Source organism: Sardina pilchardus, chromosome 3 (assembly GCF_963854185.1).
Source record: "Sardina pilchardus chromosome 3, fSarPil1.1, whole genome shotgun sequence".
Classification (NCBI taxonomy): Eukaryota; Metazoa; Chordata; class Actinopteri; order Clupeiformes; family Clupeidae; genus Sardina; species Sardina pilchardus.
This window is the reverse complement of record NC_084996.1, coordinates 10352182-10371555: the sequence shown is the minus strand read 5'-3', so window position 1 is coordinate 10371555 and position 19374 is coordinate 10352182. Positions and strand designations below refer to the sequence as shown.

General features: G+C 41.0%; 2 protein-coding genes across 3 annotated transcripts; one reads left to right on the top strand and one right to left on the bottom strand.

Annotated features, from left to right (window-relative positions):
- The first annotated feature begins 4940 nt into the window (after window positions 1-4940).
- apol (apolipoprotein L) lies at window positions 4941-12879 on the top strand. Of its 2 annotated transcripts, XM_062531722.1 has the most exons (7): window positions 4941-4986; window positions 5074-5223; window positions 5381-5427; window positions 9864-10448; window positions 10576-10611; window positions 10755-10853; window positions 10986-12879. In XM_062531722.1, the coding sequence occupies exons 3-7, from the start codon at window positions 5408-5410 to the stop codon at window positions 11935-11937; spliced, it is 1692 nt and encodes a 563-aa protein (XP_062387706.1). In that variant the 5' UTR covers window positions 4941-4986; window positions 5074-5223; window positions 5381-5407; the 3' UTR covers window positions 11938-12879. The 2 variants fall into 2 exon arrangements, with proteins under 2 accessions (XP_062387706.1, XP_062387705.1); XM_062531721.1 differs by having other exon boundaries at window positions 4953-5223.
- Window positions 12880-13612: 733 nt separating this feature from the next.
- LOC134076595 (uncharacterized) lies at window positions 13613-17554 on the bottom strand. Its single transcript, XM_062531720.1, has 5 exons — window positions 17335-17554; window positions 16166-16753; window positions 15991-16026; window positions 15816-15908; window positions 13613-15585 (listed from the first exon to the last, which is right to left on the bottom strand). Exons 1-5 carry the CDS (start codon window positions 17355-17357, stop codon window positions 14682-14684), a joined length of 1644 nt encoding a protein of 547 aa, XP_062387704.1. The 5' UTR covers window positions 17358-17554; the 3' UTR covers window positions 13613-14681.
- Window positions 17555-19374: the final 1820 nt, after the last annotated feature.

Below are 19374 nucleotides of genomic sequence, written 5' to 3'. Positions count from 1 at the left end.
ACTGTCAGTTATCAACTATGCCTCCAGTCAACTACACGAAACCTCCATGTACCTAGCAATCAACATACCAACCATTAAAATTAAGCGTTTATGACCGTTTCCATAGCAACCAACATGATTATGCTGCAGTAACTTCTTGCTTCCTGATAGTGGCCACCATGGATACCCTAGCAACAAATGTTTCAAAATAAAAGTCCTCACTAGCAAGTTAGCTAGTTAGCATGGTTAGCATAGTTAACATTGTTAGCATAGTTAGCATTTTTAGCATAACTGCAAAAAACATCTAACTAAGTTAGCTAATCAACCTGGTTAGCATTGTTAGCAATTTTAGCATTGTTAGCATTTTTAGCATTATTGCTAGAAATCATCAGTCAAGTTAGCTAATCAACCTGGTTAGCATTGTTAGTTTAAGTTAGCATTGTTACCATAGTTAGCATTGCTAGCATAGTTAGCATTTTTAGCATAACTGCTAGAAATCATTAGCTAAGTTAGCTAATCAACCTGGTTAACACTGTGAGCATAGTTAGCATAGTTAACCTTTTTACCATTACTGCATGAAATCAGTAGCTAAGTTAACCAATCAACCTGGTTATCATTGTTACCATAATTAACATTTTAACATGAATAGAAATCAGCAAATCAAAATGTTTCAGCTTTAAACTGTCTACCTTCACACTATCAACTCTCTGTAAACTATGCAACCACCATATTTACCCTAGCTACACCTTGGTAACCATATCTACATTATCTATCTATTTTTGCATTTCATGCACTGGTAATTCCTTGGAATTGCATTTCTAGTTATCGATATTATTCTTCTTCCACACTTTTTGTGCGTTCAATTCAGCTTCAACCGTTCGACGTAGAGACTTCATTCAAACTGCGCTGCGTAGGTCTTACTTAGGTGACTTCAGCTATGTAAATTTCATCTTTGAAAACTTTATCGTTTATTTTATATGAATTTTTAAAAACATTTTTTCTCCCATAGACTTAACATTGGATTATGACATCACAATGAAGTCGTTAAGCAATTAGAATCTTAAGCCAGGTGTTCAAAGCCACCTGGCAGCAACTCTCTGTCTCAGGCTTTCTGGCTCTCTTAAAGAGTACATATCCTGTTCAACTGTTTCCTCTACCCACAACTGTTTCAAAATAAAAGTCCTCACCATTTTTGCATTTTCATGCACTCGTAATTTCCTTGGAATTACATCTCTAGTTACAGTGCATGAAAATGCACTGTACTGTTCTTCCAAAACTTCTTCTTCTTATTATTATTCCGCTGATCAAATTCATTTTTTCTATTCAGCTTGAACCGTTTAACTTAGAAACTTCATTCAAACGTCGCAACGTAGGTCTTAAATAGGGGAATGCTGCTAAGTATTTTTCAACTTTGCAACTTTTATACTTTTTAAACTATAAATTAAAAACTATTACAAATTTCCCCATAGACTTAACATTGGCCTCTATGACATCACAATCGGATCATTAAGCAATTAGAATCTTATGCCAGGTGGCCAGCCCCACCTGCAGCAGCCCTCTCTCTCTCAGGCTTTAAGCATACAATCTCTCTGTGAAGACTACATATCCTGTTAACTGTTTCCTCTTTCCACAACTGTTTCAAAATAAAAGTCCTCACTGCAATAATACACTATTAAATCATTTAACCATTGAAACTACTCAACTATTTAACTGTTCAACCATTCCAACTGTCAGTTATCATCAACTATGCCTCCAGTCAACTACATGAGACCTCCATGCACCTAGCAACCAACATAGCAACCATCAAAATTAAGCGTTTATGACCGTTTCCATAGCAACCAACCTGATTTTACTACAGTAACTTCTTTATTCCTGATAGTGGCAGCCATGGATACCCCATCAACAAATGTTTCAAAATAAAAGTCCTCAGTACCAAGTTAGCTAGTTAGCATGGTTAGCATAGTTAACATTATTAGCATAGTTAGCATTTTTAGCATAACTGCTAAAAATGATTAGCTACGTTAGCTAATCAACCTGGTTAGCATTGTTAGCATAGTTAACATTATTAGCATTGTTAGCATTTTTAGCATAACTGCTAAAAATGATTAGCTAAGTTAGCTAATCAACGTGGTTAGCATTGTTAGCATTGTTAGCATAGTTAGCATTTTTAGCATTACTGCTAGAAATCATTAGCCAAGTAAACCAATCAACCTGGTTATCATTGTTAGCATAGTTAACATTTTAGAATACCTGTTAGAAATCATTAGTTAAGTTAGAACAGGAATGTTTAAGCTTTAAAATGTCTACCTAAACACTATCAACTCTGTTTAAACTATGCAACCACCATGTTTACCCTACCTTAGTAGCCATATCTACATTATCTATCTATAATTTTTTTTGCATTTTCATGCACTGGTAATTCCTTGGAATTGCATTTCTAGTTATTATTATTCCGCTGATCAAATTCATTTTTTCTATTCAGCTTGAACCGTTTAACCTAGAAACTTCATTCAAACGTTGCAACGTAGGTCTTCAATAGGGGCATGCTGCTAAGTATTTTTCAACTTTGTAACTTTTATACTTTTTAAACTAAAAATTAAAAACTATTAAAAATTTCCCCATAGACTTAACATTGGCCTCTATGACATCACAGTCGGATCGTTAAGCAATTAGAATCTTATGCCAGGTGGCCAGCCCCACCTGCAGCAGCTCTCTCTCTCTCTCAGGCTTTAAGAATACAATCTCTCTGTGAAGACTACATATCCTGTTAACTGTTTCATGTTACGCCAGGTGGCCAGTCCAGGTGCAGCAGCTCTCTCTCTCTCTCTCTCTCTCAGGCTTTAAACTGGCTCTCTTGAGACTACATTTTCTGTTCCCCTGTATCAACGGTATCAACATAAGTCTTCCTAATTCCATCCAACTTTCTATCCACTCATCTTCTTCAAACCATTCACTCATCCACCCATTCTAAACAGTCTGCCTATCAACATCAATTAGACAATCTACATTCAACTTTGAAACAATCTACTCTGTCTCAGGCCTGGCTCTCTTAAGACTAGCCAGTTAAATTGATTACACATGTATCTGTATCCACTACTCTCTCAGTAGAGAGCTGTGTCTCTCCATTCTACAAGAATATAAGGCACATTCCATCCAACTTTCTATCCATTCATCTTCTTCAGACCATTCACTCATCCACCCATTAAACTGTTTATCAACATCCATTAAACTCTCTGTCTATCAACATTAATTAGACGATCTACATTCAACTTTTTAAAAATCTACTCCGTCTCAGGCTCAGGTATCTCTACACTCTGGCTCTCTTAAGACTAGCCAGTTAAATTGATTACACCTGTATCAACTACTCTCAGAGAGCTGTATCAGTGTCTCTCTTAACAAGAATATAAGGCACATTCCATCCAACCTTCTATCCATTCATCTTCTTCAGACCATTCACTCATCCACCCATTAAACTGTCAATCAATATCTATTAAACAATCTGCCTATCAACATCCATTAAACATTCTGTCTATCAACATTAATTAGACTATCTACATACAACTTTTAAAGTATTTACTGTGGGTGCCTCTCAAGCAGCGTTTATATGCCCTCCCTCGCTCCTCGCTCCTCAATGATCTACATAAAGAAAGATCAGTGAGGATCGAGGAGCGAGAGAGGCCGCGTAAACACTATATGAGAGGCACCTTCTGTCTCAGGCTTTAAGCATACAATCTCATTAAGACTACAGATCCTGTTTCACTACTTCCTCTATCCACAACTGTTTCAAAATAAAGGTCCTCACTGCAATAATACACTATTAAATCCTTTAACCATTGTAACTACTCAACTATTTAACTGTTCAACCATTCCAACTGTCAGTTATCAACTATGCCTCCAGTCAACTACACGGAAACTCCATGTACCTAGCAACCAACATATCAACCATTAAAATTAAGCGTTTATGACCGTTTCCATAGCAACCAACATGATTATACTGCAGTAACTTCTTGTTTCCTGATAGTGGCCACCATGGATACCCTAGCAACAAATGTTTCAAAATAAAAGTCCTCACTAGCAAGTTAGCTAGTTAGCATGGTTAGCATAGTTAACATAGTTAGCATTTTTAGCATAACTGCAAAAAACATCAACTAAGTTAGCTAATCAACCTGGTTAGCATTGTTAGCAATTTTAGCATTGTTAGCATAGTTAGCATTTTTAACATTATTGCTAGAAATCATCAGTTAAGTTAGCTAATCAACCTGGTTAGCATTGTTAGTTTAAGTTAGCATTGTTACCATAGTTAGCATTGCTAGCATAGTTAGCATAACTGCTAGAAATCATTAGCTAAGTTAGCTAATCAACCTGGTTAGCACTGTGAGCATAGTTAGCATAGTTAACATTTTTACCATTACTGCATGAAATCAGTAGCTAAGTTAACCAATCAACCTGGTTATCATTGTTGCCATAGTTAACATTTTAACATGAATAGTAATCATTAGTTAAGTTAGAACTGGGAATGTTTCAGCTTTAAACTGTCTACCTTCACACTATCAACTCTCTGTAAACTATGCAACCACCATGTTTACCCTAGCTACACCTTAGTAACCATATCTACATTATCTATCTATTTTTGCATTTCATGCACTGGTAATTCCTTGGAATTGCATTTCTAGTTATGTGTGTTCTATTGGGTTGAGGTCAGGACTCTGTGCAGGCCAGTCAAGTTCATCCACACCAAACTCTGTCATCCTTGCCTATATAGACCTCAACCCAATAGAACACACATGCAACCGGCTGCAGGACTCTGTGCAGGCCAGTCAAGTTCATCCACACCAAACTCTGTCATCCTTGCCTTTATGGAACTTGCATTGTGCGCTAGCGCACAAGTCATGTTGGAACAGGAAGTGGCGATTTCAAGCACATAACATTTTTGTCACATTCAGCATATCCTCCCTACCGTAAAACAACTGCTCTGTCGGTAGCCCATGGCTCCGAAAACTGGAATAGGTTATCAGCAAATATTTTTTTATTTAATTGAAGTTACCCATGTCGTAAAAGTACCTAAATGTAGCTCACGTCACCTGCAATCAACAGATAAGATTAAGAAATCGGGATGGGCCAACTTGGAGGTGCGGAAAGAACGGGAAACGAAACTTAAAGTTGGATAAATTGAGGAACTCTTCACGAGTAGCCTACATCGCGTGGAGGCAAGGTGCACGTCATCATCAGCAGGATATTATCGAGGTAGGCTGTAAACTTACAAATCATAGGACTATATTTCGGTATTGCGCGACAGAGAGAGATAGAATAGGCCTAAGATATATTTTGCATAAGACTCCATAGAAGTCAGTTTGTTTGCTCGGTTATCGCTGACCCAACAACCATTTGTTTTGTTTGTAAGGTATTGCTGAAACAATCACTTGAGGCAATGGATACGCAGGGAATAAGGTAAGACGCATTTGGTTTATATCCTAAACAGTTTTAGGCATTCTTCGTCCCAATCCAGGGGAGTAGCCTGTTCCAAGTACCGTAGCAAATGGATTGGTAGATAGCGCACCGCTGGCATGCCGCTGGTAGTGTGCCACTTGGTCCGCCCGGACGTCACAAATATTTTAAAAAAGACATGATATTTTATTACAATGATGGATAAACTGAATAAATAAAAAAAGACGCCAACGGACCGCCAAATGTCTCCAGTGGGCCGACCGAAAGTAGTGTTGATGAACAGACCAGCGTTGGCTAACGCGGTTCGTGCCGCTGAGTCGGGTGACTCGGGTGACTCGGCTGCCAAACGACAATAAACCGACAGTGTTTCTCATGCCATTCGTTTTGTCATGCAGTGGTCCGCCAGCCTCTTGCTATCAGAGGTGGGCACATAGGCCTAGGCTACATCAAAGACTATTTTATTTCAAACTACAAATACTGGCTCAGAAAATGCAAGAAAATAAAATAGCTTGCAAAATACTGATGTGAATAAGTGGGGGAGAAAACTCATGTCACATCATGCGATGGTCTGCTCCATTATTTCTGAGGATCTCGGTGGATGTTATCCCTTGCATAAATACTCATGGGTCAAACTCAAAGGCTATCATATGGGTCCATATCCTAATGTTCTCCTTCAGTAGGCTGTCTTATCTGTATTGTTTTCAACTTTTAGCCTTGTAGCACTTGACACACTGGACTATGCAAGCGCATGGAGTCAGTGTCCGATGTTCTAGGATGATGAAACAGAAAAGACAGATATAATGTTTTTAAGTTGTCTACAGGGTGACATAAAATCGGTGGGACAAGAAAATGGGTGTACAACCCATGCTGACCTTTTTCTTTTAATTTTTCCCCAACTTCAGACATGACAAAAAGAAACTGCAAAGAACAAAAATAACAACCCATAAAGCAGGTTCATCAAGATTCTGGCTGGACATATGTCATGCATAGCACGTTGTCATGGTTAGGTATATATTTAACTGGGTGATGAGATTGTGAGAAAAAAATATTAGGGGAGAAAATGACATTATTTTTGAAGTATTTAAGTATTTAAAATACTCCAAATACAATCCCTCAAAGTATTTTGTTTCAAACTATTAGATTAGTTGCAATCCTGCAAAATACAAATTACAACATACGCTTACAAATGACAAAATACGCTAAAGTAATTAGATACATATTTTAAATACATATAATTAAAATACTGCCCATGTCTGATTGCTATCTGCTTTCTATTGTTCTTTTTCGGTCTAGTCTTCAGCATTTAACACTGTGTCCTGCATAGGCTATGATGTGAGCGAACTTTAGCGACAAAGTTTATTACTTTGTTTTCAACCAGAATGCCCTGATGCCACACATTTGATACCACCAGAGAATGTTTACAGTAATATGCAAGGAAGCCAACACGGAAGTTCTAAAGCATGCCATTGCTTTAAGAGTGAGTCAATTTCCATAGATTCCCTTTAGTCCAGTTGGGTAGTGTGTACAGTATATTAAGTAGTACCGATACCGAGGTGATAAAAGCACCACATTTTACATGAAGCTTCTTTAGGACCTCTTGAATGATTTCATCATAGGAGCCCAGCTGAAATATTGAAATTTAGTGTCAAATCACTTACAAATCAATATTCATGATAAACGTTTATTTTATAATTTGTTTTTTAAGTTTTTAACTAAAACTTTTAGGGTAATGGCCTTTTGAGACCACTGAATAAGCTTCTTTTTGTTAACTTGTGCTCAGGCCAGTAGATCTTCCAAATTATAAGTGTAAAATAGAGTGCCAAGACAAAAAAATAAAAAAGCCCTGTATAATAAAGACAGAATTACTTTTTTATTATTTTTTAAGTCAACTAGGTCATTTATATACACTGATCAAAATACATCAACACAACACTTTTGTTTTTGCCCCCATTTATCATGAGCTGAACTCAAAGATGTATAACCCTTCTTCTCTATATACACAAAAGGCCTATTTCTACCAGGAAGACTCAGTAGACAGAATAGAAGCAGATGACAATTTAATTTGATAAGGAGTAGCTTCAAGCATATAAAAGTTCAGGATAAACAACAATCTTTGGCGTAGGCCCCGTCTCGACTCCGTCCAGGGATGAACGGAACTCGGATCCTGCTGATCGAAGAAGCAGGGGCGACGAGCCTACCCCCCGATGACGAGACAGGGACCAACTGGTGGCGGTGGCTGTGAGGGAGAAGGTGTAGATAGCATGCAGCGGCCGACAAGACGAAGACTGCTGGTCGTGGTGGAGGGAACGACAAAGTCGGCGTACTGAGTAGCAGAGAGAAGTGTTAGTAAAACAGTTTTAAAACCCCCGCTGAATTCCTATAGGCTAGCACTGATTGGATGAATCGAATGGGGGAGTTCCCTGAAAATGTAAACAAAGGCTACGATTCGTTACATAATGAATAGGAGGAGTAAAATATACACTACGAGTCTCCCTAGTAGAACTTTCGCTGAAGCTATCATTTCTCTCAAATATTGTTCATAAGTCTAAATCTGCATTAGTGATCACTTCTCCTTTGCTGATATACTGTAATATATCCACCTCACAGGTGTGGCATATCAAGATGCTCATTACACAGTATGATTATTGAACAGGTGTGCCTCATCTTTCCACTATAAAAGATCATTTCTATTATCACTCTACTTGTTAAGATGTCCTACTTTTTCTGTTTATGACAATGGTGAAGTGAGTGAATTATTTTGTATCTTGTCGATCTAAATGGTAGAGATTCCATTTAAAGCCTATACGACGTCATACTCAATTCTTATCAGAATATGAGTCTGAAACTGCTCCATTCAGCTGCGATTATGGGGCGTGATTCAACCGATACAGTGTGGGGGGGATAGCTCTGCACTCATTGGATAGACCAAACCAAACAGAACAAGTTATTGGCTGTCAGTATCTGCGAAATCTAAGACAGAAATATGTAGCAGGGTAGGCTATGGAAAACATCCTCCTTCGTTTTTAAAAATAATTCCTTCAAACTGTAGGCTATATGCAATGAACAGCTGGGGAAGTGTGTCGTTAACCCAACGAGCAAACAGACATTTTTAAACAAACGGGAACAACATCACCCAAACATGCTGTTTTAACTGGGTGAAAGTGAAACTGAAGTTTTCCCACATATCCTCGTTGGTCTAAGTGTTCAGAAATAGTTGTGCGAATCCGTGATAAAACCTCCGTTTCAATAGCTAAGATAAACGAAAGGCCAAACTGCATGAACAAATTATGCATTCATAGCCATAGCGTTTCTGTTGCAATCAAAATCAACCTAAGCGAACATGGTCTCACACCTAACTCGTTGAATGAGGACGCATGCAGCCGTGAACGTCACTGCTGTTCATATGTCAATCATCACGTAAAGCCCGCCCTGTGAAATGTGATTGGTCCGAGCCGAAGTGTATCTCGAATAATAGCAGCTGAACGGAGCAGTGCCAGACCGAAGTTCCCTGCAGAAAAAGAATGGAGGCGGGGCTAAACTTCGGTCTGGCATCCAGGCTATTTAAAGCCCACCTTACACTGACAAGTTTTGGGAAAGGTTCATGAAAGATTGTAGTCTTTTGAGTAAAGTGTGGATGAGGGGCATTAGTTAAAAGACTACAATCTTTCAAGAATCTTTCCTAAATCTTGTCAGTGTCAGGTAGACTTTAATTGCATTAGTATTCAGGGATGGATTAGTGAACGGGCCTACCGGACCCAGGCTTAGGGGCCCAAGGGCTCAGGCCAGTATTTATAAGGCTCTGCATGCAGCACAAAGCCTTGGAACATACTTTTCAGAACGTACAAATGATAATAAATCACATACAAAATTATAGAAATTTAAATTGAACAAAAACAAATGAACAACAGGTATATTTACATAAATATGAATGTTATGTTTGTTTGCACCATTGGTACGCATTAACGCATGGAAGCATATGAATGCGCCATGGTATTCTAGGCCTACATATCAAGGGTTGAAAAAAATGTCAATATTTATTCTTGCTGCATCACTCAGCAAATATGCTTGTAGGCCTATTAACCAATAGGCCTAAAGGAGAGCTGGAATGCATGCAAGACACTACGCCCTAGGCTGTACTTTTCTTACTATCTGATATGCATGGCAGGCAAATTATTGTGCCAATTTTATGTGGTATTTTAAATGGCACTTTATATCTCCACAGCAGGATAACGTAGCTTACATGTAGTTTCCTCACTCAAGTCATACATACAGGCCTGGCCTATATGATTAGGCCTGGGTTACTATACTACTACTATAACAACATGTTCAACGCATTAGGAAGTTCTTTTGAGGAAATGTTTGACATAAAAATTTGGTCAAATTTTCTGTCTCCCCAAATCTACCGCACATGCTAATAGCCACATACACTCTGTTTCCAGACAGGTGAACAAGACATTAGGCCAGTACATCTCAGAGACTTTATCCAACATTTACACCATTAAAGATTTCTTTGAGAAGAAAGAAAAATGGGACTTGCAGAGAAACTTTGAAATGGACATGATGACAGACATCAAGGACAGGGCAGACAAGATCACTCTCAAGTTTGACCACGTCCAGAACTCAGAGGACAAGGCCAAAGCTTTCGGGCAGTTTCTGTGGAGTGGCCTAACTGCAATGTCTGCAGACAGCAAACGTCAGGAGCTGGAGAAGGAGCTGGGGGCTGTTCTGAAGGACACCTTGGAGGGGCTTGAGAAGCTGCAGCACTTCCTGGAAGCTGTGGAGAAGCTAGCTGTCACGTCGCTCTTCGTGTTTACAGACAGCCGCTACCTGCCCAAAGGGGTAAACGCTGCGGATGTCCGTTCAGCCATCTTTGCCGCAAGGGTGGCTGCTCCTCTTCTTGTCCATTTCAAGAGGGATGACGCCGCTTTCTTCCTCCCCAGCCTGAATAACGTGGAAGTGCTGACCTTCCAACTGGATAAATATATACGCATCTCACAACAGCTCTTTGAAAAGCTGGAGAAGAGGTCAGATGTCAAATAAGATGTGATCCTTAACATTATGAAATGTTAAAAATATACATTTGTAATTGCTTATTGATGAGGCCTTATTGATGACATGTTATACAATGCACACCATATTTTCTTCCATCAGAACCGAGAGCATATTAACTGTGGGAAGCTGTTACCGGTAAGAGAGGGTACACATACATCTCTGTATATTCCTGAAAGGCTGTTTTCACTTAAGCTTTTGGTTAGTAAAATGCGGGCATAGATAAGGCAAAGTAATAGTAAATGCACAGAATAAATGAAATGTATATATTATATTTTCAGAGGGTCTAGCGGTGACCAAGTTATCGACTTCAATGTGGATACAAGTGAGGAATCTATTCAGACGATGCTTGACCAGTTGAACCAGTTAAACTTCATCAGGTATTTCTATTTCCATTTTAGCTGATCCAGTAATTGCAGGAACATCTGGTTTAAAATGATAACAACACTTAGATATTTTCATATATTAATACAAGCATGACCTTAAGTCCCAAGACCTTTGTTACTTTACAGGACCAACCAGGATGTGAGGCTGGCATTCCTCTTCAAGGAAGCCGCCGGGAACTTCATCGGCCTGTTCAGTCAGCGCCATGGCAGGATGCTCCAGTTCCTGTCTGATCTGGAGGAGAACGCAAGACAGCTGGATAATATGAGATTTGGGGCCAGTGTCTCCAGTGTAGCTGGCAGCTCAGTAGGGGTGGCAGGGGGAGTATTGTCCATTGTTGGTCTGGCCCTTGCACCTGTGACCGCAGGTGTCTCCTTAGCTCTCACGCTGACAGGGGTGGGTCTAGGGGTGACCAGTGGTGTCAATAGTCTGGTGACAACCGCCACTGAGTTAGCAATCAACAAACGCCATGGGACCAATGCTAGCAATATCTTCCAAAGTTTCATGGAGGATGTAAATGGGTTTGTTGAGCGGTTGGAGCTGGTAGCGAGCAGTGAAGGTCCAGCTATTGGGCAAGATGAGATGGATCTTGTTTTGGGGGCAGGAAAGGTATTAGCTAGTGGTTGTGGAATTGTAAAGAGCATAGATGGCTTGGTAGATTCTGCCTCAGCTGTTAAAGTCCTCCAGACTGAGGAGGTAGTTGCATCTGCTGTTAAACTGGGACTTCAAGAGGCAAAGGCAGGAAGAAATATACCCAAGTTGGCTGCGGACCTGCCTGACATTGGGCAGCTGGCCAAAGGGACACCTCTTGCCCTCTCAAAGTCCGCACGGTCTGGCTTCATTGCCCTCAATGCACTTTTCATCGGTCTAGATGTCTTCTTCATCTGCAAAGACAGCATCAATCTTGCCAAGGGGAGCAAGAATGAGCTGGCCCAGTTCATCCGCTCCAGGGCAGCTCTTTGGTGCTCAGAGCTGGACTCATGGGAGAGGATCAACAACTCACTCTGCAGAGGGATCTGGAGGTTCAGGAGAAGCCAGAGAATCCTAGAGGTGCCATTTTACCCTGAGCAAGTCAGCTAAGGACTTCAAAGGGAACCTCATCTAATGAAATATTGTCAATGTCATATTCAGAACTGTGCCTTTATGTCAACAGTGATTCAGTAGACATCACTCCTGATCCGAATGAAAGGATTTTGATAATGAGATAGTCCTTTGTAGCAATATGCAAATGCATTTTCCTTGGTGATTTTATATGATTGCTTGACTGTCTATGACTCCATGTCATAAGAGAACCGCCAAGCTGGGCATTTGTGCTCTATAATGTGAAATCACATACTGTATGACTCACCTGGTGATATGGATTGCTGGTGTGCAGTTGTCTTTTTGTGATAAGGATTGTTTGATTTTTACTTTGATTGATTTCCAGTGTCCCTTTGACCACTTAAATGTCTGGTGTAAAATTGTGTTAACTAGTGTAATGGTCAGTGCCATGTTGAATATGATGTGAATTCATGTGTGTAAAACTGACACATGAATTAGTTGTCTTGATTAGAACCATTCACTAATTGGACTTGCATGTGTTCACAACAAACAGTGTTAATATGACCTTTTTGGAAATGTGTTATTTATGTCTGACTACGTACCGCCGGTGATCTGTTTGTGCATGTGTGAGTGAGAGGAAGATTCCATGTAAATGATAAATTACTAAAACATTGTACAGTAATTTCCCAACTATTAGCCGTGGCTGATATATTGAGTTTGCTAAATTTCTTCAGCTACTGTACATATGCGGTTAATAGACAGGGGCAGTTAATATGGTATTAATATGGTTTTGTTTCTTTTAACTTGCTTAAAGCACTATCCTGTGGCTTATACACAATGTGGCTAATACACAGGAAATTATTGTAATTTAATTGTTTGTATGATTTTTAGATATTTTCTTTCATTACTGGAACCATTATGAATAATCCAAAGATCAAACATTTTTTATAATGTTCAACTTGAATTTGAGAAATGGTGAATAAATGTAACCATTTGAAATTAAGTGTTTGCCGTTTACTCTGTACCTAATTTCAAATGCTGCAGCAACCAAGTGGCTGCATGGCTGGTATCTTGCAGCAATTGTACTCTGAGTCATATGGAAATAGTCTAACGCATAATAAATGCCTGTATGTACCACAACATAACTTAAGATAAGGTAGAGTGGCAAATATCATGCAACTTCACCCCATGGCCTTCATACAATGTTTAGGTCCAAGTGCCCAGGGGGACCCAGGTTCGAGTCTAACCTGCGGGGCATTTTCCGATCCCATCCCATCTCTTTCTCAAACTCACTTCCTGTGATACTTCACTATCCTATCCAAATAATGTCTGAAAGCCTACTTCAGGAAGTCTGGCTCTGGTCCACCTGTTAATCCTTACCTTGTACTGTAACTTAAAGCAGGTAACCAACAAAGGTCAGCTGGTACAGTATGCACGTTTGGCTGTGATTTCGTTTCATAGCACATCACCTGGTGTGCATGACACATGAACGACACAGTGCTCCAAATACTGATAGTTCTTTGGAGATATGTGTAGCCTACTATTACTCTACTGATACTAGTACATCTGCTTTGACATCTGTCATTTGTCGTTTCTGCAACTGTTTAGCCAGGATCTGGTCCAGTGGTCATTCTGTCCCTCTAAATCCATAATCCATAATTCACTCCACTAAGAACTTTATTTAGAAGACAGAAAAATGATGTATCCTGGGAGACATGAAAGACATCAAGGACAGGGCAGATAGGATCAGTATTACCTGTATATATTACCTGTACATTTCAAATGGTGTTTATGGTGGTTTTAAGACTGGTTGCATAATAGACAAACAAACATAAAAAAAATGGCCAACCCCTTTGTTCAGAATATTTGTTATTGGCGTTCACTTCAATGGAGGGTAAATAACACACTATCCTTAATACATCAATCAACATCTGTATATTACAATATATATTATAATTGTATTACAACTACAATTCACCAGCGGACGGAACAGACAGGAAATCTCACAAGAGCATAAACATGTAAACATAGTTTTCAGTCATTCACTGAAATACAGGCCTGAGCCATGACTCAACATGTGCCTGTGAGCTGCATGTGACTGCCCAGGAATGTGCCACAGGTGAATAGCTGATCAGTGTGCCCAGTGAGAGGTGTGGCCCCTTCTAGAAGAGGACTACCCCCTCTGGTGGCAACAGCTGCTACTGCGCTACTCTGGTATGTTGCATGAAGAGGAAGTGTGAGCTAAAAATATGATAATTCTACAATGATTGTAAATAGAAAACCTTTAGATATTTAGTTTCTCAAATGTGACCCTGCAAAGCAAAATCAGCCGCTTGTCGCACAATACTATTTTGAGAAAATCCACAATAAACAAACTTCCGGGTTAAAATGTTGAATTTCACGTTTTCGCATAATTCGACAGTATACAGGCTACAGTTTGATATTGTGAACTCATTTCATGGAAAAACATACGTTTTGACTGTTCAACCAGGCGAAGATTCAACACATTAGCAGTCATTCCCGTTGTCCATGCCGCTTAAAAAGGTGATTTCTCCTCTTCTGGCATATCGTGATGGGAGAACCATATCAACTTCGGATGTGGTTATCTTAGCGATAGTTTCTGTAATACCTTTGATATACATATACGTTGGAAAGCTTAGTTTATGGCCGTTTATGTGAGCACAATAACTTAATTTTGTAGATTTTACCAAAGCGACTGGTTTCGCTTTGCAGTGTCACATGTCCCCATCCCCGAGTCATTTCTCTCTTCTCTTTCCCTATCTTCAGCTCAGTTGTTTGGGGTAAAATGGTGTCTGCAGGATTCTCCAGCTCCTCCTGAACCTCCAGATCCCTCTGCACAAGGAGTCGTGAATCTTCTCCCAGGAGTCCAGCTCTGAACGCCACAGACCTGTCCTGGAGCGAATGAGCTGGGCCACTTTGCTCCTACTGCCCCTGGCCAGACTAGTGCCGTCTTTGTAGATGAAGAAGACGTCCAGGCCGATGAAGAGCGAGTTGAGCGCCATGAACCCGGAGCGAGCGGAGCTGGACAGGGCCAGCGGTGTCCCTTTGGCCAGCTGTCCGATGTCGGACGCGTCCGTCGCCAGGCTTTGGAAGTTGGTTGATTTGCTGCCAATCACCTTCAAGGCAGAGGCACCGTCCACCAGGGCATCGATGCCCTTTCCCAACCCGAACACTTTAGCCACGACCCGACCAGTCCCCAACAAGACCTCGGCCTTCCCCGGCTGCACGATAGGCCCCGTGTGACTGGCCACGTGCTCCATGCAGTCCAGAATGCTCTGCACGTCCTCCATGAAACTCTGGAAGATGCTGTTGGCCTGTTTATTGTGCTTGTTGTTGACCACCATGCCGGTGATGCCGGTGGCCAGGCTGTTGACGCCGCTGGCCACCCCGAGGCCGACCCCCGTCATGGTGAGGATGAGGGACACGCCGGCGGTCACCGGGGCCAGAGCCAGGCCTGCTATGGACAGGGCTCCACCTGCCACCCCCACTGAGCTGCCCGCCACACTGGAGATGCTGGCCCCCGTCTTCATCCTGTCCAGCTGGTCTGCGCTGCCCGTCAGGTCACAGAGGAACTGGCGCATCCTATCACGGCGTTGGCAGAACAGGCCGATGAAGGTCAGAGCAGTTTCGTGGAAGAGGAACGTCAGCCTGATGTCCTGGTTTCTCCTGAAAGAAAGCAGATGAGTGACACATACAATTGTCATTCAGGGTGACATAAAGTCCCTAACCCCCACCCTAGAGCACTCTCCAGGGGTTGGTGCAGAGGGCCTGTTTTCACGTGCTGCTTGCGTCGTTTGTAAATATTGATTATGCATGTTGAAATTTAACAACCATGGTAAGGGGGGAAAACATGCAGCAGAAAATTTAAATATTTCAGGGAAATCCTGGACACTTGCCTGATGTAGTTTAACTGGTCCACATGAGTAAGCATCATTTGGAGAGACACCTCACTCGTGCCCACAGGAAGGTGGAATTCATCATTACTCTTCCTGAAAAACATTTCAGTAGCCATTGCAGTTTTGCAACATGCAAAATGATAAAATAGTTTGTGAGATAATTATTAGTCCCAACCTATTGCCATCTCCTGTGTAGAATTTGTTCTTCAATCTGGGGGATGGAAATGACATCTGAAGTTTAGATACTTATTATTACTATATACACACAAGTGATATACTGTATTATATAACATAAATAGAAGCTAGATCTTTGCTGTACGAGGCATTCTTGGTTGTAAGTCAATTTCAACCTTTCCCTGATCCGTTCACAGAGCTGTTGTGAGATGTGTATGTATTTCTCCAGATGGAAGGTCAGCACTTCCACGTTATTCAGGCTGGGGAGGAAGAAAGCGGCGTCATCCCTCTTGAAATGGACAAGAAGAGGAGCAGCCACCCTTGCGGCAAAGATCACCGAACGGACATCTGCAGCGTTTACCCCTTTGGGCAGGTAGCGGCTGTCTGTAAACACGAAGAGCGACGTGACCGCTAGCTTCTCCACAGCTTCCAGGAAGTGCTGCAGCTTCTCAAGCCCTTCCAGGGTGTCCTTCAGAACAGCCCCCAGCTCCTTCTCCAGCTCCTGACGTTTGCCGTCTGCAGACATTGCAGTCAAGCTGCTCCACAGATACTTCCTGAAAGCTTTGGTCTTTTCTTTAGATTTTTTGACATCTTCGAACTTGGCATCAATGTTGTCTGCCCTGTCCTTAATTTCGGTCATTGTGTCCACCTCTGTTTCCCTCTGCAGGCACCATTTGTCTGCTGTGTCACAGAATTGCTTCAGTGTGTAAATGTAGACAAGGGTGTCTGAGATGTAGTGACCCAATGTCTGTTCGAGGTCTTTTCTGAAAAATAGAAAGTCCAGATCATGTTACATTATGTTGTGTGTATTGTTAAATGCAGTGCGGACTGTGATCTTATCTCTTTTGTGAGTATGATGTTATTAATAGAGTAGCCATTTTTAAAAAAGCCACATGGTGGTGCCATACACTTGGGTCATTGTAGGAGATTTCCTCATCATTTGCTGATTTACCAGGTCCTCTCTTAGCTTCCTGTTTATTTATTGTAGCACTATCACCACGTTAACATGAGAGAAACCTTCTCTTTTATTTGGAAAAACAGTACAGTCATGTTTACAGTAACACATGACAAGCAAGCATTACTCTAATCAGTTATCATATGAGTAATGTTAGATGAAATGTGGTACATACTGTAAGTAGTGTACAACATGTTTGCTGTCAAGGTTGTATTATACTTTCAACTCACTGAACGTTATCATATTTTAGGGTTTTGTGTTGGTGAGTGTGAATATCTTTGCTTTTTATCTATAAGACTATAGTTCTAGTAGGCTGCTTAAATACTGTCAACAGAAATTGTACAGAATAGACTTCAAACCAAGGATCAACGTTTTTTAGTGTAATCTCACCGGAATTTCTGTTTGCTTTCCATTAGGTCTCATTTATTAGGTCTGCTCCCAGGGACCTTCAGCTGAGTCACTTGAGTTCAGAGTATAATCTTTCTCTCCTTTGATTCACATGAAATGTTGTTTCGTGTGGCTTCTTTCTTACACTGATCTTCGTTTTATTTTGTGTTCGTGTCTCGCTGTCATTTGAAAGCTAAAGTATCACAGTTGCTTATGAGGTGTTGACCTAAGTATTTGGTTCTGCCAAACTGGTTTGGCCACTCTGCTGGTAAAAAGACTTGGGAGTTGGCAGGACAGGCAACTCCCAGGACAACTTCTGCATGTACAATACTCTAAGGCCACACTAATCCTCAAGGTCCCTGTGATGTCACTACATGCGTTCTGACTCCCATACAATGGGCCTGGCCCTGTGGTGTTGCATTCAAGCTGCAGGTTTGGGTTCAAGGGCCGGTGGGGAGAGTGTTCTCTCCCTTCTCTGCAGTTGCAAATACATATCTGCAGAGTTTCAATGGAGAACCATTTGTGTACCAAATTCAGTACAATGGGCTTGAGAGAACAGGCTCTCCGTAGATGTACTCTGGTAGCGGTTATGCTACACTGTTTTAGGAGAAACAGTGCAGTATTATTGCTTTCAGACAATACCCAGAACATACAGTATTATTGCTTCCAGACAATACCCAGAATGCTAATACACAAAAAAAATTATAAGTGGCTGGGGCATTTTCTATGCTAACTCTGTCAGACGTGTCAGTCATGCTGGCTACAGCTGAATACTACTCAACACGAGACAGATTTTTACCTTGTCACCTCCCTAGTGATGTCACCTCTCCTGACGTTTGCTGTCTGCAGACATTGCAGTCAGGCTGCTCCACAGATACTTCCTGAAATAGGCCGGGAGCCAGGTCCACCCCTCAGGATGTTTTTTGCTACCTTTTTTTCACTATTATTTCCTATTATCTTATACCTTGAGCCATCACAAGATGGTAATGACCACCCCCAACTCGGCCCCGTTTGGTCTCAGGAGCCAAAAAACACCCTTTTTGGGAAAAGCTTTTGGCGGAATGACATAATTGTGAATATTAAGGTACTGGAGCTACATAAATGGTCATATAACCCTATAATTTAGCATGGTGTATCCTGACACATAGGGGAAACTACCAAAAAAAGATTTTGGGGATTGCTGCCTTTTTGCTGTCAAATATAACCCTCAACATACCCCAAAAGACAAAAATATGTCTGTCCGCCTGACAAATTGTCATCAAAACTGATCATTTTCAAGCATTTTATGATACCTATCACTGCCTCAAATGTACACAAAAAACTTCCCAAGTTTATAAGCTTCAATTTAAATCCAAGTTGACCTTTCTATCTAGAGGATTACAGCTGGTATGACCAAAGTTCTGCACTATGCATAAAATCGGAGAAAACAGAACTTTCAAGCATTACCATTCCAAATGGGATTAAGCATATATTAAACATATTTTTAAAAGAGTCAACAAATGTGAGTTCTACTCTAGTACATATGAGCACTGGTCAGAGCATCTGTGTGTGTGTGTGTGTGTGTGTGTGTCCAGTGTAGTTATGCTCTGGGCATGCAGTCCGGCTGTATCTCTGATGACCAGTTTACAGCCACGTCCATTTTCACTGACGGCTGCTTGCTCACCTCTGACCTCTTTGGATCACCAGAAATGACAACACTGTATAGTAGCTACCATGGAAGTCAGAAAGAGAGAGTATTCAATACGCTAGTCAGCCGTGTGATCAGTTAATGATGATGGTTGTTCAGTGACGCTTGATTAAGACAATTGAGAATCCTCTTACGAGCTTTAGAACCTGATGTGGTGGTTGTCTGGCTATGGGCTAACATGCAGCAGCAAGTAGCCTGGGTGCCAGCCGAACTTAGCCCCGGCCACAACATTTAAGGTTTGGAAGTTCGGTCTGGTATTGCTCCATTGGCGCAACTATGCTTGAACCAGAGCTGTGCAGACCAATTAAATTGTCAGGGTGGGCTTTATATGACAATGGAGAAATGATTAACAGTAA

Coding starts and splice junctions, on each gene's coding strand:
- LOC134076595 (XM_062531720.1), bottom strand. CDS start 17,357: ATGGAAAGCAAACAGAAATTCCG. Junction 16,754..17,334: donor GAAAGCAAACAGAAATTCCG/GTGAGATTACAC, acceptor TCTATTTTTCAG/AAAAGACCTCGAACAGACAT. Junction 15,909..15,990: donor TACACAGGAGATGGCAATAG/GTTGGGACTAAT, acceptor AATGTTTTTCAG/GAAGAGTAATGATGAATTCC.
- apol (XM_062531722.1), top strand. CDS start 5,408: ATGGATACGCAGGGAATAAG. Junction 10,449..10,575: donor TTTGAAAAGCTGGAGAAGAG/GTCAGATGTCAA, acceptor TTCTTCCATCAG/AACCGAGAGCATATTAACTG. Junction 10,854..10,985: donor AACCAGTTAAACTTCATCAG/GTATTTCTATTT, acceptor GTTACTTTACAG/GACCAACCAGGATGTGAGGC.